This window comes from Danio rerio, chromosome 15 (assembly GCF_052040795.2).
Source record: "Danio rerio strain M-AB ecotype USA chromosome 15, GRCz13ab, whole genome shotgun sequence".
Classification (NCBI taxonomy): Eukaryota; Metazoa; Chordata; class Actinopteri; order Cypriniformes; family Danionidae; genus Danio; species Danio rerio.
The window spans coordinates 51,511,473-51,535,000 of record NC_141035.1 but is presented as its reverse complement, the minus strand read 5'-3'; the positions used below and the strand labels follow the sequence as shown (position 1 = coordinate 51,535,000).

The 23,528-nt window shown below is 39.0% G+C and overlaps 2 protein-coding genes across 4 annotated transcripts in view; both read left to right on the top strand.

The window, feature by feature from the left end:
- The window catches only part of zmp:0000000529, a 19,082-nt gene extending 5,743 nt beyond the window's left edge, over positions 1-13,339 (top strand). The window contains exons 3-6 of one of the 2 annotated variants that reach the window (XM_087284703.1): positions 1,692-3,014; positions 5,954-12,387; positions 12,432-12,601; positions 12,744-13,339. In XM_087284703.1, the coding sequence (XP_087140829.1) occupies positions 1,692-3,014; positions 5,954-6,013 (1,383 nt within the window). In that variant the 3' untranslated portion in view covers positions 6,014-12,387; positions 12,432-12,601; positions 12,744-13,339. Of the gene's footprint in view, positions 1-1,691; positions 3,015-5,953 lie in introns of both variants that reach the window. The other variant, XM_087284704.1, reaches the window with a different exon arrangement.
- Positions 13,340-15,314: 1,975 nt separating this feature from the next.
- si:ch1073-429i10.1 lies at positions 15,315-23,120 on the top strand. Of its 2 annotated transcripts, XM_087284743.1 has the most exons (11): positions 15,315-15,417; positions 16,183-16,273; positions 17,457-17,644; positions 17,733-17,787; positions 17,915-18,112; positions 18,189-18,292; positions 19,084-19,203; positions 19,308-19,476; positions 19,840-19,920; positions 20,489-20,611; positions 22,889-23,120. In XM_087284743.1, the coding sequence occupies exons 1-11, from the start codon at positions 15,388-15,390 to the stop codon at positions 23,047-23,049; spliced, it is 1,320 nt and encodes a 439-aa protein (XP_087140869.1). In that variant the 5' UTR covers positions 15,315-15,387; the 3' UTR covers positions 23,050-23,120. The 2 variants fall into 2 exon arrangements, with proteins under 2 accessions (XP_087140869.1, XP_087140870.1); XM_087284744.1 differs by lacking the exons at positions 15,315-15,417; positions 16,183-16,273 and adding an exon at positions 16,450-16,488 and having other exon boundaries at positions 16,764-17,644.
- Positions 23,121-23,528: the final 408 nt, after the last annotated feature.

Below are 23,528 nucleotides of genomic sequence, written 5' to 3'. Positions count from 1 at the left end.
GAAGGAGAAGGCGGGTTGTCTCTGTCAGCTTTTCTGCACCATCTCTAGTTCCTCTTTTCTGCACAGAAGAACTGGACCAGTTGATGCACATGCTTAGAGACCTCCATAGGCTCCAATATGTTTTCATAAATGGTTACACAGGAAATCAGAGGCGAGAGACGCATGTTATTTTTATTGTTTCTGCTGCGTCTTTCTTGTTCAAGATAGCTTTTTCTGCATAATGCATCATTAGTATGCAAAATACATCTCCTTACAGGCCAGTTTCGGTTAGCATATAATTTGACCAAGCATACAAAATATTAAAAAACATAGAGTAAAGAACAACTGTAAGGTAAATGATTTAACATCTCTTGAGGCAAAACATACACAACATCGTAATAGAGAATCAAGGATAACTCTGAGAAATGAATTATATTTTCTACAATTTGTATATACTTTATTTACAATACCCAAATGTGAACAAAAACAACAAATTAATCAAAATAAAGAAAAAGTAAATAAGGCAAAAGTATCCTGTTTACAATATATGCAACACTGAGACATACACAGACAGGGAAAAACAGGAGAGCTGGCAGTAGAGACCCAAACTAAATCAATCAATCAATCAATCCATCAATCAATCAGTCTGTCTATCTATCTATCTATCTATCTATCTATCTATCTATCTATCTATCTATCTATCTATCTATCTATCTATCTATCTATCTATCTATCTATCTATCCATCTCTCCATCTATCCATCTATCCATCTATCCATCTATCTATCTGTCTGTCCGTCCATCCATCCATCCATCCAAGCCTCGTAAACAACGTGAACTAAGAAAATGGAATGAGATAACGGACGGATAACGTGAACACAGAAACGAGCAACAACAAAATATACAGTTAGACAGGGCTCTTTCGCAACGCAACGCAATAAACACAAACAAGAGGAAAAAGAAAAGGGAAGGGCTGATGAGGGGTCTGGTGTGCGCTTTCATGATGGGTGGTCTTTGCTTATTGGATGTGATGAAATGTACGAATGACGTAACGGGGAGGTAATGACTGACAGCGGAATTGACCAATGAATGGAACCTGAAAATAATGAAAGCAGATACAGGAGAGAGAGAGAGAGAAACACAAACAGAGCACAAATAACACAAATAAATAACAATATTTACTCATTTTTAATATTTTATATATAATTTTTACTAGGTAATATATACTAATATTTCCCGAATGCTGTTTCTCAGATTCAGGAGTTGTTCTCAGTGTTTCCTCTAATATCTGTTCTTCTGGAGAAAGTCTGATGTGTTTTATTTGGGCTAGAATAAAAGCAGTTATTAATGTTTAAACACCATGTTAAGCTCAATATTATTCACCCCTTCAGCAATATTAGTGTTGGATTGTCTCCAGAACAAACCACTGTTATACAATGACTTGCCTAATTACCCTAACTTTACCCTGATTACCCTAGTGAAGCCTTTACATGTCACTGTAAGCTGAACACTAGTGTCTTGAAGAAGATCTAGTCTAATATGATGTGCTGTCATCATGATGAAGAGGAACACATCAGTGATTAGAGATGAGTTATTAACACTGTTATGATTAGAAATGTGTTTGTCTCTCTGGAAATACACACATATATATATATAATCACACAGCAGGGCAAATAATTCAGACTTCAACTGTATGTGTTTGTGTTTTCCCAGAGGCTGATCGACAAATCCAAGGTGACGTGTCTGAAGTGGCTGCCCAAGTCAGAGAATCTGTTCCTGGCCTCGCACGCCAGCGGGCACCTGTACCTGTATAACGTGGAGCATCCGTGCGGCACCACAGCCCCACAGTACTGTCTGCTGCGGCAGGGCGAGGGCTTCTCCGTCTACTCCTGCAAGACCAAAACACCCCGCAACCCGTTACTGCGCTGGGTCGTCGGAGAGGGCGGTCTGAACGAGTTTGCCTTCTCACCTGACGGCGTACATGTAGCCTGCGTGGGTCAGGACGGCTGTCTGAGAGTCTTCCACTTCGATTCCATGGAGCTGCAGGGCGTCATGAAGAGCTACTTCGGCGGACTTCTCTGCGTCTCCTGGAGCCCTGACGGGAAATATCTGGCAACCGGCGGAGAGGATGATTTAGTGACTGTGTGGTCGTTTTCTGAGAGTCGCGTGGTCGCTCGAGGACACGGACACAAGTCTTGGGTGAATGTGGTGGCGTTTGATCCGTTCACCACCAATCTGGAGGATGAGGAGCCGATGGAGCTGAGCGGCAGCGATGAGGATCTCCAGCAGGGGGCGCTGCACTTCGGGCGTGTGCGAACCAGTAGTACGCTCTCACGACTATCCAGACACAGCTCAAAGGGAGGAGCGGCGTCCGTTTCGTATAGATTCGGGTCGGTCGGACAGGATACGCAGTTTTGTTTGTGGGATCTAACGGATGATGTTTTATATCCGCGACTTCCGCTCTCTAGAGCGCTCACGAATACATTCGGTCCAACGGTTGCCACGTCTAACAGTGGCAGTGTTGTTGAAGGACATCATCATCCGTCTATTCAGGCAGCATCTACGCTGCCGTTGCCTTTACCGCGCTCGCTGTCGCGCTCAAACTCCCTGCCGCATCCTGCAGTGGCTAACACCTCCAAAAGCCAGGGGGCGCCAGAGAGCACGGGAACAGTTAGCAGCAGCGGAACTGTCACGCCGTTCAGCATCGGCCGCTTCGCCACGCTGTCTTTACAAGAGCGTAAATCAGACAAGTCCGGCGTGGGCGGAGAAAAGGAGCACAAGCGCTATCACAGCCTGGGGAACATCAGCAAGAGCAACGACAAGATCAACGTAGCGCCGCGCAGCAGCCGGCTAGATGGCGCCAAAGTGCTGGGGACCACGCTGTGCCCACGCATGAACGAGGTGCCGCTGCTGGAGCCGCTTGTGTGTAAGAAGATCGCCCACGAGCGCCTCACCGTCCTGGTGTTCATGAACGACTGCATCATCACCGCCTGCCAGGAGGGGCTCATCTGCACATGGGCGCGACCCGGGAAAACGGTGAGTCCATCATACTGTATGCAGGCATTTACCTGATCAATTACACTGTATTTATGTAACGTATACACTACCTGACACAAGTCTTGTGCTGGATCCTCCAGTTGTAAGTACAGATAGTAACTGGTCTCTAGTTGATGATGTGTAAAAGATGCAGAAGGTGGATTTCTCTGCTGGATCATCTGTTGATCTGCATCCCAATCATCACCAATACTGCAGTTAAAGTTTGGTGAAGGAGAAATCATGGTTTGGGGTTCATTCAGTATGGGGGTGTGCGAGAGATCTTCAACATCAACAGCCTGAGGTATCAAGACATCTGTGCTGCCCATTACATTACAAACCACAGGAGAGGGACAATTCTCCAGCAGGATAGCGCTCCTGCTCATACTTCAGCCTCCACATCAAAGCTCCTGAAAGCAGAGAGTGCTCCAGGATTGGCCAGCCCAGTCACCAGACATCAACATTATTGAGCTGATGAAGGAGGAGGTGTTGAAGATGAACACAAAGACTCTTGATGAACTCTGGGATCCTGCTGAAGGCTTTCTTCTTCATTCCAGATGACTTTATTAATCAGTGATGTGAGTCATGTCAGAGATGTATGGATGCAGTCCTCCAAGCTCATGATGGAGTCAGACACAATATTCATTCTGTCTCCACTGCAGCAGGACTTTATATTCTATACTGGACATTATTTCTGTTCAGTGATGACACTTTAGTCTGAGCAGAGTCAGAGCGCACTGTCCTCATCAAATCAGTCAACATCAAGACATGATCAGATTTATTGAGCTCAAATCAGCAAAATCTAGAGGCCTTCACCTTTCATAGAGACACTTCTGACACCAGATCAGCAACTAGAAGAGCAGATATTATCTGTTGTTCGTAAGACTTGGATAGGCAACAAGACTTTAGTCAGGTGGTGTACAGTTGAAGTCTCTATTCGCCCTCCTCTGTTAAATTATTTATTATTTTGGTTTTTCCCCAATTTAGATTATTATTCAACGCATTTCCAAACATAATAGTTTTAATAACTCATTTCTAAAAACTTTTTTTTATTTTTTTTATTTATTATTTTTTGTTGTGTTTTAATAATACAGTCATATTAACCACAACAAAGGATGACATCGAGTACAATTATAAACAAGGAAAATTAATAATAATATTAAAATACAATAATAAAAAATGGGGAGGCAAACTATCAAAGTAAATACACACAAATGTACATTTGTGAATATAATATTTACCCAATAAAATAAATAAATTGCATATAAATTCTGTTATGTTTGTCATGAGAAAAGTAACAAATTATATCACACATGAAATAATATCAAGGTTAAACTTACATTTGATGAAAAATAGACAGATAAATCAGACCAAAACACATTAACGTGTTGCCATTTGACAATAAGATGATCAATTTATTCAGTGCTTGAGTTGCAGAAGACAGGATTTGAATTAGGATTACTGAATTTAGATAAGTCTCATTGGTGGGGTGGATATTACATTTAAATGGAATTCTTTAACTTTGTTGGGAACACAGGTAAGAGCCAAGCTTTTTATTTATTATTATTTTTTTGTTTTATTTTATCTATTAGAGAATTCCAAAGAAATTTCCCCCTCATAGTGATTCTTTTTCTTTGACTCAAACACGTTTCTTATTTTTTATTACTACATTTTAGCTCTCATTCCTAATAACTGATTTGTTTTATATTTGCCATGATGACAGAACATAATATTTGACTATGTGGCTTCACTAGGGTAATCAGGGTAAAGTTAGGGTAATTAGGCAAGTCATTGTATAACAGTGGTTTGTTCTGGAGACAATCCAACACTAATATTGCTGAAGGGGTGAATAATATTGAGCTTAACATGGTGTTTAAACAATTAAAACTGCTTTTATTCTAGCCCAAATAAAACAAATAAGACTTTCTCCAGAAGAAAAAAATCTGGAAATACAGTGAAAAATTCCTGAATCTGTTCAACATATTTTGGGAAATATTTGAAGAATAAGAAAAAAAACAGGAGGGTGAAGATACAAGAGGTGCAGCACCTGAAACTACGGATACTGGAAGCCTGTGCTGGCATTTCTCCTGCGGTGTTGCTATCAGAGTGTGAAGAGTGGGAGAAGAGGGCTGCACTGACAATCCAACACAATGGGCAGCACACTGAACACATTTTAGAAGTGTTCAGAAACTTGTCAATAACTCATGACAGAATAAAGTTACATTAAAACCAAGCACACTATTGCTTTTCTTGTGATATTCCCAATAAGTTTGACGTGTCACATGACCCTCTTCCTATTAAAAAAACAAAAGTTGGATCCAAGATGGCCAACTTAAAAATGGCCACCATGGTCATCATCCATCTTGAAAAGTTTGCCCCCTCACATATACTATTGTGCCACAAACAGGACGCTAACATCACAAACTATTGCCATTTTAATAGGGTGTATCCATATAAATGGCCCACGCTGTATATATATATATCTCATATGTCTATCTATCTATCTATCTATCTATCTATCTATCTATCTATCTATCTATCTATCTATCTATCTATCTATCTATCTATCTATCTATCATCTATCTATCTATCTATCTATCTATCTATCTATCTATCTATCTATCTATCTATCTAGAAGAGAACACATTATAAATACAAACATTTATTTTGGATGCCATAAAAAATTCTAGCTTTTATTAATAAAACAAATAATATTAATATCAATAAAAATCTAAATTATGGAATATATATATATATATATATATATATATATATATATATATATATATATATATATATATATATATATATATATATATATATATATATATATATAAATATAAATATATAGAGAAGTAATAGCTATAGAAAAGAGAACACTGATTAAATATTTAATGCTTTAGATGTGTTGTTCTGACTTGTGTTGTCTCTGTGTTCTCCAGCATGCATCTCAGCCGTTGTCAGCACAGAATGGGAATTCTCCCAGCGGGACCGTGGTATAACCCACTGAACACGGGACCATGATGCCCTGCTGCAGACGGACCACACCCTTCCTTAGCCAATAACAGCGCAGAAGCCACGGCCATCCTGTTTTTTATTTATTTATTCGACCATCGAGACTTTAGCGTATATTTCTATTGTACATAGTGTTCAGACTACTCTATAATGTATTGAACAGTTAATATATGGAGATCCTATATTGTACATATATATGGTGACTGATGATGCGTTGAATGTTTTTAGCGACTGACGGTTTGTTGTTGTGTGCTGGTGCTTCACGAGCTGACGGGGGGAAAGTGACGTACGTTTATCTGATGAGTGTTCAGCGAGGCCAATGCTGTCTAGAAATGGTGCAGGCAGGGTATAGGAGAGATTTTATATATATATATATGTGTCTAACATTTACTGATAAGCAAACACACCATCGCTGAAGGAGACCAGACGTTTGCACCATTCTAATATGACTGTTTAGAGTCGGCATAGATTTCTTAAACACTAGTCTAGCGAAGCTTGTTTTCACCACTGAATAAACCTAATGAAAACTGAAAACTTCTGTATTACAGGTGGAGCTCTGCTTAACTGCAGTTCTGAGATGAAGGAGAAAAAAAATAAGGGAAGAGAGATCTGGAGAGAATTTCAAGTAAAACAAAACCATATATAAGATGTAAAAACTTAATAAAGGTGGCACGGTGGCTCAGTGGTGTCGCACTGTGGCTTCACAGCAAGAAGGTCTCTGGTTCGAGTCCCAGTGCTGTCGCTGGGTCAGTTGGTGTTTCTGTGTGGAGTTTGCATGTTCTCCCCGTGTGGGCGTGGGTTTCCTCCAGTTTCCAGCGCTATAGGGGAACTGATCAACTAAATAAAATTGAGATGTAAAAACTTTTAATTAAAAATAACCACAACAAAAAAATGGGCTGAAAATCTCTGAGATTAAATAAATAACCACTCAACATTTACGGAATAAAATGGGAACTGTAGCTTTAAATTCTGAATGAAAGAAAATTTACAAATCTGGAGAGAAATTAGAGTAAAAACTGAATTTAGAAATCTAAAAACATTTTCTTTGGCTTGTTTATCGGGGGTCGCCACAGCAGAATGAACCACCAACTATTCCAGCATATGTTTTACACAGCGGATGCCCTTCTAGCTGCAACCCAGTACTGGGAAACACCCATACACACTCATTCACACACACTCATACACTGGCCAATGTACTTCATCAGTTCCCCTATAGCGCATGTGTTTGGACTGTGGGGGAAACCGGAGCACCCGGAGGAAACCTACACCAACACGGGGAGAACATGCAAACTCCACACAGAAACATCAGCTGACCCAGCCGAGACTCAAACCAGTGACCTTGCTGTGAGGCCACAGTGCTAACCACTGAGACACTGTGCCGCCCCTAAATCTAGACAATAATTCAGAGATTCAAAGCTTAGTAAGATGTGTAAACTACAGAGTAAAAGATTAAACTAGTAGGAAACGGCAGAACTGGACGATGAAAATCCAGAATGCTGATAAAAATCTGGAAATGAGAGATCTAGAAAGAATTCTGAGTGCAATAAAAACATTGACAAGACTTAAACTATGATTTAATGAAGAAAGAATAAAAAAAATATTTAAAAAACTAAACAAAATAATTAAATTTTGAAAAAAAAAGGAAAATGGTGAGATTTAAACAATCATTCAGAAGAAAGAAATGAATTATGAGGAATAACTCAGAAGTTATAAATGTAAAATGTAAATCTTGAATTTTGATTAAATAAACAATTAGTAGGTTAAAAAAATGTCAAAGTCACAAAACATGTAAACATTAAAAAAAGACCAGAAGAAAACCATGTAATAAAATAATTCAGTTCAGTGTAAATTGAGAATTATCAGAAACAACTCTTAATTTAAAGAAACTCAGCAGGCACAGGATGTCAGAGTGATGTTGTACCCCAACGCTGTGGGGACGTTGCATTTTGTTTGGAAATGAAAATCAGGTTGACATCAGAATGCAACATCCTGCCGACGTCAATGTCCAGTGTATGATTATAGCATTTTGGTTACTTTCCGAGACAACCTAAAAACATTGAAATATCAAGGTCTAAAGGGGGTCGCACACCAGATGAGCTGCTCACCGACACGGCACACACATGACAGTTGGAAGTATCGTCACCAGATGCGCACATTCGAATGTTATTTAATGTAAACCCTTGTCAGATGGCGCTCTGTGATGCGGCAGAAATATAAACAGGGTCCTGAGTCGTAGCCGAGCGCCGTGGACAATCACAGACTTGCGGCGCCGATGTGCATACCCTGGTAGAAATCTGTTTAGAATTTTAAAATGCAGCGCTTCCAGTGTACGACTCCCTGAATGATGTTAGAGCTTGACATTGTGTGGACGTTACCACTATGACGTCTATCACATGTTGGATTTTGGTTGCCAAACCTGACGAATAAATGTCAGTATTTGACGTCAATATGACGCTGGGTTAAGATGTTGGCTCGATGTTGGATTTTGGTCACTTTGTAACGCAACCTAAAAACAACCAAATATTAACGTTTAATGATGTTACAGCTTGATGTTGTGTGGATGTTATCACTATGACGTCTATCAGATGTTGGATTTTGGTTGCCATACCTGAGGATTAAATGTCAATATTTGACGTCAATATGACGGGTTAAGATGTTGGCTGGACGTTGGATTTTGGTCGCTTTTTAACGCAACCTAAAATCAACCAAATATCAACGTTTAATGATCTTACAGCTTGTTGTTGTGTGGACGTTACCAATATGACGTCTATCAGATGTTGGATTTTGGTTGCCAAACCTGACGAATAGATGTCAGTATTTGACGTCAGTATGACTTTGGTTTAAGTTGTTGGCTCAATGTTAGATTTTGGTTACTTTGCATCGCAACCTAAATTCGACCAAATGTCGACGTCTAATGATGTTACAGCTTGAAATTGTGTGGACGTTACCACTATGACGTTTATCAGACGTTGAGTTTTGTTTGCCATACATGATGAATAAATGTCAGTATTTGATGTCAATATGACTTTGGTTTAAGATGTTGGCTCAATGTTAGATTTTGGTTATTTTACAATACAACCTAAATTCGAACAAATATCAACATCTAATGATGTTACAGCTTGATGTTGTGGGGACGTTACCACTATGACGTCTATCCAATGTGGATTTTGGTTGCCATACCTGACGAAAAGATGTCAGTATTTGACGCCAATATGACGGGTTAAGATGTCGGCTGGACGTTGGATTTTGGTCGCTTTTTAACGCAACCTAAAATCAACCAAATATCAACGTTTAATGATGTTACAGCTTGTTGTTGTGTGGACGTTACCAATATGACGTCTATCAGATATTGGATTTTGGTTGCCAAACCTGATGAATAGATGTCAGTATTTGACGTCAGTATGACTTTGGTTTAAGTTGTTGGCTCAATGTTGGATTTTGGTTACTTTGCAACGCAACCTAAATTAGACCAAATGTCAACGTCTAATGATGTTACAGCTTGAAATTGTGTGGACGTTACCACTATGAAGTCTATCAGACGTTGGGTTTTGTTTGCCATACATGATGAATAAATGTCAGTATTTGATGTCAATATGACTTTGGTTTAAGATGTTGGCTCAATGTTAGATTTTGGTTATTTTACAATACAACCTAAATTCGAACAAATATCAACATCTAATGATGTTACAGCTTGATGTTGTGGGGACGTTACCACTATGACGTCTATCTGATGTGGATTTTGGTTGGCATACCTGACGAATAGATGTCAGTATTTGACGCCAATATGACGGGTTAAGATGTTGGCTGGAAGTTGGATTTTGGTCACTTTCTAACAACCTAAAAACAACCAAATATCAACGTTTAATGATGTTAGAGCTTGACATTGTGTGGACGTTACCACTATGATGTCTATCAGATGTTGGGTTTCGGTTGCCATACCTGATGAATCAATGTCAGTATTTGACGTCAGTATGACGCTGGGTTAAGATGTTGGCTCAATGTTGGATTTTGGTTACTTTGCAACGCAACCTAAATTCGACCAAATATCAACATAGAATGATGTTAGAGCTTGACGTTGTGTGGACGTTACCACTATGACGTCTATCAGATGTTGGATTTCGGTTGCCATACCTGAGGATTAAATGTCAGTATTTGACGTCAATATGACGCTGGGTTAAGATGTTGGCTGGACGTTGGATTTTGGTCACTTTCTAACGCAACCTAAAAACAACCAAATATCAACGTCTAATGATGTTACAGCTTGACGTTGTGTAGACATTACCACTATGACGTCTATCAGATGTTAGATTTTGGTTGATATACCTGATTAGTAAATGTCATTATTTGACATCAGTATGATGTTGGTATTAGATGATGGGTCGACGTTGGATTTTGGTTACTTTTTAAAACAACCTAAAATCAACCTAATATCAATGTCATTTCACGCCGTTATTGAACAACAAAATAACGTTATGTTCAGATTTTGCCAAACTAAATCTAATTAATATTAACATCTTAACTATATAAACATCAGAACTATAGGATTCAGAAATAAAACATCCATAATTCTGTAATCTCAGAATTCTAACAAAGAGTTACATTTCAGGATTGCAAGATATAAAACTCGCAACTTGGAGGAAACACAGTTTACAATTTCTCCACATTCTCAACTTTCATCTCACGGATTAGTTCATGCAGTGAAATATTGGATTAAATGTCCACGTTTGATCAATGTTCAGTGGTAAACAAGCTTCAGCGAGTGATTGCAGAGAGAAGCTCAGTAGTTTAATAGACAGATGTAACTCTTGTAGCATGGAGTAGGCGCTGTTCCTCACACCCGCTTTGCCTCTTGCAGAACTTTGCACATTTACAGCTTGATTTGATCATCAGAGTCAGAGATTCAGGGTCAGGAGTGTGTTACAAAAGCGTTACCACATGCAGACTTCTGCCTCAATCACACAGAGATCCTTCATCAGCGCTAACCTGCGTTTACTACACTGACACATCATCACAAACATAAGCATCAGTGCTTGAGTGAAAGATAAACATCAACCCTTTTGTGCTGTTGGGTCGTTTTGAGTCTTAATTTGACCACAACTTTCTCCGTGTTTCAGCAAATGTGATGATCTTTTGTTAAATCTTTATTTTGACACATATTTGGGGAAAATGCTTGGGGATTTCACAACACTCTGTTCAGATTGACTCCTCTTTGGTGATGTTGGTGCTGTGTTTGACCCATTGACTTCCATTATAATCACATTTATTGATTGTAAAGCATGACAGCAGATACTCATGCATTCTTGACTGATGCTGGGTTTCCCTGTTGGGATTAAGAGGTAAACTGTGTAATATTTACTGTTGATCATTAGTTACAGAGCAAAACAAGCTTATAATCTGCGGTTTTACTCCACTGAACTCCATATTAAAGACAGAAACTCTTCAGCCCAGGCCGATCTAAAGGCTGACAACTGATGATCAACAGCACAAAGGACACGTTTGACCTCTTAATCCCAACAGGGAAAGTCAGTATCAGTCAAGAATGCAGGATTATCTGGCTTTACAATCATAAAATGTGATTATAATGGAAGTCAATGGGGTGAACGCAGCACCAACATCACCACAGAGGAGTCAATCTGAACAGTGCACAGGGGTTAAAGTATGTCTAAAATCATGTCATGAGCTCTGAGGTCTGCATGCTGTAACATTAGGTAGGTCATTGCACTAGTAGTTACGCGTGATGAATGTGATTAGTGAAGTTGTTCGGTGATCCCGCAGGCAGAAATGTGCTTTTTGTGTTCTATCTTGTGGCCAAGATATATGAAGTCATACACCATCATTCATTCCCTCCTGTTACACTACATTATGACCGAGTGTAAACTTCACACTTAACTCTCATGTTTTGTAGCATTACATATGAAAAAAATACTATTTATAGTAAACCGTACTGTAGTGGGGTGTTATACTGTATATGGTATGGCATTATCAACACTTTGAGCACACTGTATTATTCACTGTTATAACTACTGGAGCATACTTCAGCTTTTACTATAGTAAACTGGTGTGTTGTAGTGTAATATACCCCATAGATTTGTTTGTGTTACTGTAGTTACCATAGCAACTGTAGAAGCACCACAACAGATAAATTTCTACTGATGTTGTGTTACCATAGCAACTGTAGAATCACCACGACAGATCAGTTACTATAGTTATTGTTACCATAGCAACTGTAGAACCACCACAACAGTTCAGTTACTATAGTTGTTGTTACCATAGCAACTGTAGAATTACCACAACAGAGCAGTTACTATAGTTCTTGTTACCATAGAAACTGTAGAATCACCACAACAGATCAGTAATAGTTGTGACCATAGCAACTGTAGAACCACCACAACAAATCAGTAATAGTTGTTGTTACCATAGCAACCGTAGAATCACCACAACAGATCAGTTACTATAGTTGTTGTTACCATAGCAACTGTAGAACCACCACAACAAATCAGTAATAGTTGTTGTTACCATAGCAACTGTAGAACCACCACAACAAATCAGTAATAGTTGTTGTTACCATAGCAACTGTAGAACCACCACAACAAATCAGTAATAGTTGTTGTTACCATAGCAACCGTAGAATCACCACAACAGATTAGTTATAGTTGTTGTTACCATAGCAACTGTAGAACCACCACAACAAATCAGTAATAGTTGTTGTTACCATAGCAACTGTAGAATCACCACAACAGATCAGTTACTATAGTTGTTACCATAGCAACTGTAGAATTACCACAATAGAATTACTTTAGTTGTTCTGTTACCGTAGAAACTGTATAAATATTATGGCAGTTCAGTTGTTGAGTTACCAAAGCAACTACAGCATCACCGCGGCAGATCAGCTGAAGTATGGTTCTGGTGTTTACTATAAATGACCGCAGTATTTTTTTCATGTGGACTTATGTGTGTTTGTTTGTTTTTCAATCTCAGATATTTTGGGATTTGTGTTTCTGTAGCTGTAATTAACTGGAGAAATGATGCAAACGGACCAATCAGTGGATCATGTTGGAAGGTTGAGTGTGTTTTTACTGTTGCACTGGTTTTCTGTTTTCTGTGTGTGTGTGTGTGTGTGTGTGTGTGTGTGTGTGTGTGTGTGTGTCCTGAAGAAGAGCACACACACTCCTTCATTCGTCCACATTGCGTTCACCTCCTCTGCATGTGTCCTCATCCAGCACAGTTATATGCCTGAGTCTGCTGACGTGGCCAACAATATCACACTATACAGTTTGTATATTGGAATCTGTTATTAAAACGTTAAATCCTCATGCATCGCAGTGTTGTTTTTAATAGCATATGTTGATTAACCAAACTAGCGGACACGCTTTTATTCTCACGTGTGTGTGTGCCACTGTACAATTCATCTCTATTTCTCTAGCACATCTACAACGTAGGTTGTGTCGCGGCAGCTGAACACAGAAGTTCTAGTAGACTGAAGCTGTGTCTGTTCAGTGTTGAAGTTCAGTTCAGTGTGGTTTAATCTTCACTGCTGAGAGTCCAAACACTGAAGAGCAAATCCATCCATGCGCAGCTCCACACGTCCCAATCCAAGCAAGATGGTGGAGACCGTGGAGGATCAACCTTCACCAATTGTAGTAAGTAATTTTCACAAATTAATTTCACAATTAATTGTAAAGAAATGTGTGAAATTTTAAGCTACAACCAATTGCAAACAATTTCCATTGGTTGGATTTAAACTATTTAAATTTAGTTTAAATTTATTTGTTTAAATTCAACTCAAATAAATTGTTTACAGCCACTTAAAGGTGCTGTATGAGAGTTTCTGTCTGTTCTGCATCATATTAACAGCATCATATGTGTGCAGATATTCAGAATCATGCTCAGTGAACAAGCTTGTTTATCTGAAACACAATGCTGAAGTCAGATATCCTGCTGTAATCATGTGTGTTACGTGGCAGAGCGGCTGTCTTTGTTTTGGTCTCTGTAACCCGCCCAATGCCAGTTCAGCTGATTAGATTTCAGCACTCTGGGTTGCCAGATGGTGGAAAACAGCGTATTGCATTCATCCAGTCTGGAAGGTTGTGAGCGCATGCATCCATGACTGAAATGCGCCCTCTGGTGGACAGTAGCAGACTCTGAAATGAGATGCAGATTCAGAGTTCCCCATGAGGTTATTAATGAGCAAATATTATAAATATTAGGAGTGTAAACATTAGGTGAGCAGGTCACACTGTAACCCGGTGTTTTAACAACACGCTACATGACGAGATGCACAGTGATGAGCAATTGGGCTGTTTGCAGCAGACGAAACGCGACAGAAATGTAAACACAGACAATCAGAAGCACAGAATAGTGCAGGTTTGTAATCTAGTCTCAGTTCTGAAGTTCAGTTTCAGATGCTTTATTGTATTCTGCAGATCTGAGCTGAACTATCTGCTGCTGCTTTCAGTAGTGTGCTGATAAATGTGATGTGCATTCAGACTCACATTATCAGCACCTGAGCTGATCATGGTCAGTGTTCTGTTGTACAGCTGTGGGAAACAGAAGCCATTTCTAATATATACTATATTTAGATGTTGGTCAGGACAAAAACTCCTTGTAATATGGAGAATGTTCCTTATATCACATGCTGATGCTTTTATTTAGAAAACAACTTCAATCAGCCTTCAGGCTCCACAGCCAGGCTTGCTCCTGTTGGTGTTGTCAATCTGGCAACCTGTGCTTGTGTTTGTTTTGATCCAGGAATCCACTGGGTGTCAAACTACATTTTGTTTTAAACTAATGGCGTGTCCAGCATTGGCGCGGATGCAATAATTACATTTACATTTGTTAAAGCCACATAATTCAGTTCATCTCATGTTAATTTCTCTAGCGCTTTTACAGTGTAGACCAGGGGTCACCAAACTTGTTCCTGGAGGGCCGGTGTCCTGCAGATTTTAGCTCCAACCCTAATCAAACACACCTGAACAAGCTAATCAAGCTCTTACTAGGTATACTTGAAACATCCAGGCAGGTGTGCTGAGGTAAGTTGGAGCTAAACCCTGCAGGGACACCGGCCCTCCAGGATCGAGATTGGTGACCCCTGGTGTAGACTGTGTAGTTTGTAGTAAATTTAAAATGTGACCGTCCATATAAAACACAAAAAGGAAACTGTCATATATAATTAATAGAGATGTGTTGGGATTTATTAGAGCTGAAGCTGCAGTTCTGCTCTTTCATCAGGTCTTTCACAATGCAGACTGGAGCTGTCTGTTAAAAACCGTTTCATTCGCAACCCGTGTGGAGAAACACACACACACACACACACATAAAAACCTTCAGTGTGTGTGTTTGTAGAGCTGCTGCAGGGTTATCAATGATGTCGAGTCTCCATCAGGATCATCAGGTGAGCTGGAAATGCTGTTCTTACTCAGAGTTTTAGTCTTGCTTCTGGTCAAAAATATCAACAAACTCTTAAATCAAGACGCATTTTATAGACAAATACAAAATATTGTGATGTTCCCTGCTGAAAAATCCAGCTTAAACCAGCCTAGGCTGGTTTTAGAGGGGTTTTGGCCACTTCCAGGCTGGTTTCCAGCCATTTCCAGCCTGGTCTTAGCTGGTCAGGCTGGGAGATGACCAGCTTAAACCAGCTTGACCAGCCTAGCCAAGCTGGGAGTCCAGCCAAAACCAGCTATATCCAGCTTAAACTAGGCTGGTCAAGCTGGTTTTAGCTGGATTTGGCTGGTCATTTTCCAGCCTGACCAGCTAAGACTAGGCTGGAAACCAGCCTGGAAATGGCCAAAACCCCTCTAGAACCAGGCTGGTCAACCAGCTAAAACCAGTCAACCAGCCTAGGCTGGTTTAAGCTGGATTTTTCAGCAGGGTTTTTAGAAATAATGAGTCAAAATAAGTGAGTTTTCCTTTAAAACAAGCCAAATAGTCTTGTTTTTGTCTTTAAAATATCATTAATTGGCTTGTTTTAAGGAAAAAGACTTCACATTGACTCAATATTTCTGAAAACAGCACTATAATTCTGTTCTTGTCTAGAAAAAGCTTCTTGATTTAGGAGTTTTTAGATATTTGGATCAGAAACAAGCCAGAAGTCATGTGTAGAGTGTGTAAGAGCAGTGTTTATGTGCACATCTTCACATCTCTGACTGTCCTGCAGACGCTCAGACACAGGAAACTCACTGATGAGGATGATGATGATGGTGAAGGGAGGAGTGTGGTGAAGCTCCAGAGTAAATGGAACACCGTCCGTAAGTAGAGCTGATGTTTACACCCTTACAGCGCACGCGTTCACTCTTGCACACACACACACACACACACACACACACACACCCAGAGCATCAGGTCATGTCCTGCATGTATGTCCTGGACTGTTCACTTTTTATTCATAAAAGTATATATTTTCCACATATTTTGCTTAATTATTTGTGTGTGTGTCTGTGTGTATGCATATTTCTGTTTGTGTGTGTGTATGCATTTGTATGTCTGTGTGTGCATGTGTGTATATATGCATGTGTGTGTGTATGCATATGTCTGTCTTTGTGTTTGTGTGTGTGAGTGTGTGTATGCATGCATATGTATGTGTATGTGTGCGTGTGTGTGTGCGTGCGTGCATGTATGTATATGCATTTGTCTGTGTGTATGCATATGTTTGTGTGTGTGTGTGTGTGTGTGTGTGTGTGTATGCATATGTCTGTGTGTGTGTGTGTGTGTCTGTGTGTATGCATATTTCTGTCTGAGTGTTTGTTTGTGTGTGTGTATGCATATGTCTGTCTGTGTGTTTGTGTGTGTGTGTGTGTTTATGCATGCATATGTATGTGTGTGTGTGCGTGCGTGCATGTGTGTATATGCATATGTCTGTGTCTGTGTGTGTGTGTGTGTGTGTGTGTCTGTCTGTGTGTATATATGCATGTGGGTGTATGCATGTTTGTGTGTGTATGCATGTTTGTGTGTGCACGCGCATGTGTGTATATGCAAATGTCTGTGTGTGTGTGTGTGTGTGTGTGTGTGTATGCATATGTATGTCTGTGTGCGTGCATGTGTGTATATGCATATGTCCGTGTGTGTATGTGTGTGTGTAAATGCATATATACGTTTGTATGTATGTGTGCATGTGTGTGTACATATGTGCGTGCACATGTGTTCATGCATGTGTGTGTTTGTATGTGTGTGTGTATATGCTTATGTATGTGTGCACGCATGTGTATGTGCATGTGTGCACATGTATGTACGTGTGTGTGTGTATGTATGTGTGCATATGTCTGTGTGTGTATGTGTGCATGCATGTGTGTATATGTCTGTGTGTGTATGTGTGTGCTTGTATGTGTGCATGCATGTGTTTATATGTGTGTATATGCATATGTATGTGCGCATGTGTGTTTGTACACATGTTTGTGCGTGCATATGCTTTTGTGTGTGTGTGTGTGTATGTAGACCTGTCAGGGGTGTGTGTGTTGTTGACTGTCTCCCTGATCAAGTTGCTGGATGCCTGCCACTCTTCCTCCTCCTCCTCCTGGGTTCTGCTCAGCTCTGGATCCTCCATCTGGGACTGGTGGTCAGTGTGTGTGCTGCTGTCCTTTACTGTCCTGCAGGTGGCGCTCTATTATTTACCTGTTGGACAGGTGAGTCCACACACACACACAGACACACACACTGCTCTAGTGTGTTGGATCAGTCTGGGTTATTGAGTCTTTGCTTGTGTACATGCAGGAGACAGAAGGGAAGATCGGCCCGAACGGAAAACCGTTAAAATACAAACTCAACGGTACAAGAAACACACACACACACACACACACACACACACACACACACCACTGAAGGACCACTACATCCTGAAGAACTGTCATAACTGTATAGTGTGTGTGTGTGTGTGTGTGTGTGTGTGCGTGTAGGTCTGTGTGCATTCTCTGTGACCCTCCTCCTGCTGCTGGGTGTGTGGTTCTGTGGTGTTCTGCGTGCCGCTGCCGTCAGTGAGCGGGTCTTCTCTCTGATCAGCGCTGGAGCCGCCGTCGCTCTGATGCTCAGCTTGATGCTGTTCCTGAGCCCTCCACATACACACTCCTGCACACACGTACATTACGACCACACAGGTATAGCTGCGCATACACACACACACACACAAATACACACACAAGCTTGCACATATCATCTGTGTGTGTTCTTCAGCAAAGCCGCTGCTGCAGTTTGTTCTGGGCCAGAAAATGGATCCTCGTCTCGGCCTCATCGATGTCAAACACTTTGTGATGGTCAGGATTGGGTTCATTGGCTGGGTGAGTGTGTGTGTGAACGCTTCTTCTTCTCAATCAAGTGTGCAAATGGTTCATCTGAATCTAGGGTATGCAAATGATTCTTCTGAATCAAATGTGTGCAAACGATTCTCCTGAATCGTGTGTGTGCGAACGATTCTTCTGAATTGAGTGTGTGCAAATGATTCTTCTGAACGGAGTGTGTGCAAATGATTCTTCTGAATTGAGTGTGTGCAAATGATTCTTCTGAACGGAGTGTGTGCAAATGATTCTTCTGAATTGAGTGTGTGCAAATGATTCTTCTGAAATGAATGTGTGCAAATGATTCTTCTGAATCAAGTGTGTGCAAGCACTTCTTCTGAATCGAGTGTGTGCAAATGATTCTTTTGAACGGAGTGTGTGCAAATGATTCTTCTGAAATGAGTGTGTGCAGATGGTTCTTCTGAATCGAGTGTGTGCAAATGGTTCCTCTGAATCGAGTGTGTGCAAACGGTTCTTTTGAATTGAGTGTGTGCAAAGGATTCTTCTGAATCAAGTGTGTGCAAATGATTCTTCTGAATGGAGTTTGTGCAAATGATTCTTCTGAATCGAGTGTGTGCAGTTCTTCTAAATGGAGTGTGTGCAAATGATTCTTTTGAATGGAGTGTGCGCAAATGATTCTTCTGAATGGAGTGTGTGCAAATTATTATTCTGAATCAAGTGTGTGCCAATGATTCTTCTGAATCGAGTGTGTGCAAATGATTCTTCTGAATTGAGTGTGTGTGAATGGTTTATCAAAACCGAGTGTTTACAGGTGTGTGTGTGTGTTTGTGCAGGCAGTGATGAATGTGCTGTATCTGCTGTCAGCTGTAGAGATGGAGGGATCTGTTTCTCTCTCTCTGCTGCTCGTCGTTCTCTTCCAGCTCATCTATATTCTGGACTTCCTTATTGACGAGGTCAGTTATGTAGAGCTGTGTGTGTGTGTGTGTGTGTGTGTGTGTGTGATGTACTTAAATGTGTCCCCTCTGCTGTGTGTGTGATGTGCTGATATATTAATTAGGGATCAGTGTTGACCACTAAAGAGTTCACAGAGGAGCCCATCGGCTTCATCATGATTCTGGGCGAGTTCATCTGGATCCCGTTCTTCTCCAATCTTCCTGTTTACTTCCTGCTTCAGAGGCCCAATCACATCCACTTCCTGTCCGCCGTGCCCATCTGCCTGCTGTTCGGTGAGAACAATGTTCATTAATTAGAGTCTGCTCTGAATCACTTTAATGAGTCGTTTAATTTCCTGATCTACTTCAACACAATCAAAGCAGCTCATTTGCATAATGCATGCCCACAACACTCTCAAGTGGGCATTTTTCAAAAATCCAATCAAAACTGACTGGGCCAGCTGACCAACCAATCAGAGCAGAGTTGACTTATAGAGGGGGAGGGGCTTAAGCTCCAAACTGATTCATATTTCAATTAATCAATAATACATATTTAATGCAAACCTGTTTTAGGGGACTCCAGCACAACATTAGGACACTTTAAAATATCATGTAGACACCTGTGATTATAATGTAGTGATCATTATTTACTGACAGGTGTTGGCTTCCTGATTTACTACCTGTCCAACGAGCAGAAAGATGGTTTCCGCAAAAATCCAGATGATCCGGCATACGCTGGTATGTGCATCGTCTTCATATTCTCATCCTGATTCATCTTTGTTCCATTTAAACACAAATGCAGATCAAGAACTGAACTTTATTCACTCCTAACTTGATTTATTCACACATAGAAATCTGAAATATGGCAATATATGCTAATTACAAATAGAACAATCAATATTTGGATATCACATATATTAAATATGTCATTCATGCAACATATATTTCAAAATTTGGCAAAAGGACACACATATATATATATATATATATATATATATATATATATATATATATATATATATATATATATATATATGTATATTTTTTTTTCTTGAATTACAAATATATACATATACAGTGCAGTGAGATATAACAGCTATAATGTTATATATGTGTTCATATTTGTACAAAGAATATGTAAATGTCCATTTTTGCAATATGTCTAAATGTGTTGCATATGACACATATATATGGTAAATCCTAAATGATCTTGTATGTTACTTGTAATTTGCATATATTTCCATGTATCAGATTTAGGATGCGTGTGTGTGCGCAGGTGTAATAGCAATCTCTGTCTCTCCTGAAGGTCTGAGCACAATCCGCAGCCCATCAGGAAAGAGTCTCTTGGTGTCGGGATGGTTCGGATGGGTTCGACACCCTAACTATCTAGGAGACGTGATGATGATGTTGGCCTGGTGTCTGCCCTGCGGTACGTCTGTGTTTATCAGCAATCCCTGCAGCTGGGAAAACGGTCAGAATATTCATCTTGAAAGCTTTTATCAGACTGCTGGCTGGATTACCTAAGAATTGTTATCATTTACTAATTACAAATTACATGACAAGACATGTAGTTGGCAATATAATCTGTAAAATTACACATTTATGGTACTGTAATCTGACTACTTTTGGATTACATTTAGATTACTTTTAATATGCATTTATGGTAATGTAATCTGACTACTTTTGGATTACATTTAGATTACTTTTAATATGCATTTATGGTAATGTAATCTGACTACTTTTGGATTACATTTAGATTACTTTTAATATGCATTTATGGTAATGTAATCTGACTACTTTTGGATTACATTTAGATTACTTTTAATATGCATTTATGGTAATGTAATCTGACTACTTTTGGATTACATTTAGATTACTTTTAATATGCATTTATGGTAATGTAATCTGACTACTTTTAGATCACATTTAGATTACTTTTATTATATATTTAGGGTAACGTAAGCAGAGTACTTTTGGATTACATTTAGATTACTTTTATTATACATTTATATTTATGCAATCCAAGTACTTTTGGATTACATTTAGATTATATTATTATACATTTATGGTAATGTAATCTGATTACTTTTATTATATATTTAGGGTAACGTAAGCAGAGTACTTTTGGATTACATTTAGATTACTTTTATTATATATTTAGGGTAACGTAAGCAGAGTACTTGTGGATTACATTTAGATTACTTTTATTATACATTGATATTTATGCAATCCAAGTACTTTTGGATTACATTTAGATTATATTATTATACATTTATGGTAATGTAATCTGATTACTTTTGGATTACTTTTATTATATACTTAGGGTAACGTAAGCAGAGTACTTTTGGATTACATTTAGATTACTTTTATGGTAACATAATCTGACTAAAGAAGGATTGCAATCAGATTACATTTAATACACAATTGGGGTAATAATCTGACTACTTTTGGATTTAACTACTTTCATGATAATGTAATCTGATTACTTTTGGATTACATTTAGATTACTTTTATTACATATTACTTTTATTAAACACAATTTGACTGCTTTTGGATTATATTTATCATATATTTAGGGTAACGTAATCAAAGTACTTCTGGATTACATTTAGATTATTTCATTACACATTTAGTTTAACGCAAGTTAACTACTTTTGGATTACTTTTATTAGCAATTTTTGATACATTAATTTGACTACTTTTGAATTACATTTAGATTATATTTATTGCACTTTTATGGCACTGTAATCTGACTACTTGGATTACATTTAGATTACTTTTTATTATATATTTATGGTAATGTAATCTGGCTACTTTTGGATTACATTTGATTACTTTTATTATACAATTAGTGTAATGCAGAGTATTTTGGATTACATTTAATTACCTTTATTATACATTTAGGGTAATGTAATCTGACTACTTTTGGATTACATTTAGATTACTTTTATTATATATATATAGGGTAATGTAATCTGGCTACTTTTGTATTACTTTTAAATTACTTTTATTATACATTTATGTAAACATAATTTGTCTGCTTTTGTATTATATTTATCATACATTTAGGGTAATATAATCAGAGTACTTTTGGATTACATTTAGATTTTTTCATTACACATTTAGTTTAACACAAGTTAACTACTTTTGAATTATTCATTTATGTTCTGCCGCTTTTCCGGGGCCGGGTCGTGGGGGCAGTAGTCTTAGGAGAGAACCCCAGACACTTCCTCCAGCTCCTCTGGGGGGATCCAGAGGCATTCCCAGGGGTTATGATACGTTAATCTGACTACTTTTGGATTACATTTTGTTACTTTTATTGCACTTTTATAGTAATGTAATCTGACTACTTTTGGATTACTTTCATGCTAACCCTCATGACCACATCTATTGAATAATATTGTGCTATTTTGACTGATAGAAATAAAAATGATCTTTAAACTTTAGAAGCATCGCAAACCTGAAGAATCACTAATGTGTATGACACAATATAAATGCTAAAAAAAAGTGAAAATGAACAGCTTACCGCCATTGTGTAAATATGTAATCATGTAATCCATAAAGTAACTGTAATCTGATTACGAGTATTTTAAAAAGTAGTTTACTCAAATTACAAGTACTTGGTTTTTGCAATCTGAGCTAGATCCTCTGCTACCAAGCTCTGCCAGTAAATAAATTACTTACCTGGTTTGTTTTTGTCATCCAGGCTTCACCAGCGTTTTGCCGTATTTGCCAGCGCTGCAGTGCTTTCATTTACTGAGGCAACGAGCCAATGAGATTGAAGAATCCTGCTTGAAGAAGCATGGAGACGCCTGGCGGGAATACTGTCGCCGAGTGCCGTATAAACTGCTGCCCTATATATACTAACTCTCTAATGATGATGTCACAGGATAGTGCTGTAGAAAATCAACCATTTTAATAAATCCATACTTAACATACTGAAGAAAACTGATGATCTGCTATTCTTATCCTAAAGCAGCCATGGCTTTTCTGGTTTAAACCCTTTAGACTTTCAGAAAAAAATTAATTAAATATATTTCTCCTGTTCTTAAAGCTTTAATTAGACCAAATAAAAAGAATAAAGGGCGACACAGTGGCTCAGTGGTTAGAACTGTGGCCTCACAGCAAGAAGGTCACTGGTTCGAGTCTCGGCTGGGTCAGTTGGTGTTTCTGTGTGGAGTTTGCATGTTCTCCCAGTGTTGGTGTGGGTTTCCTTCAGGTGCTCCGGTTTCCCCCACAGCCCAAACACATGCGCTATAGGGGAATTGATCAACTACACTGGCCATAGTGTATGTGTGTGTGTATGGGTGTTTCCCAGTACTGGGTTGCAGCTGGAAGGGTATCGA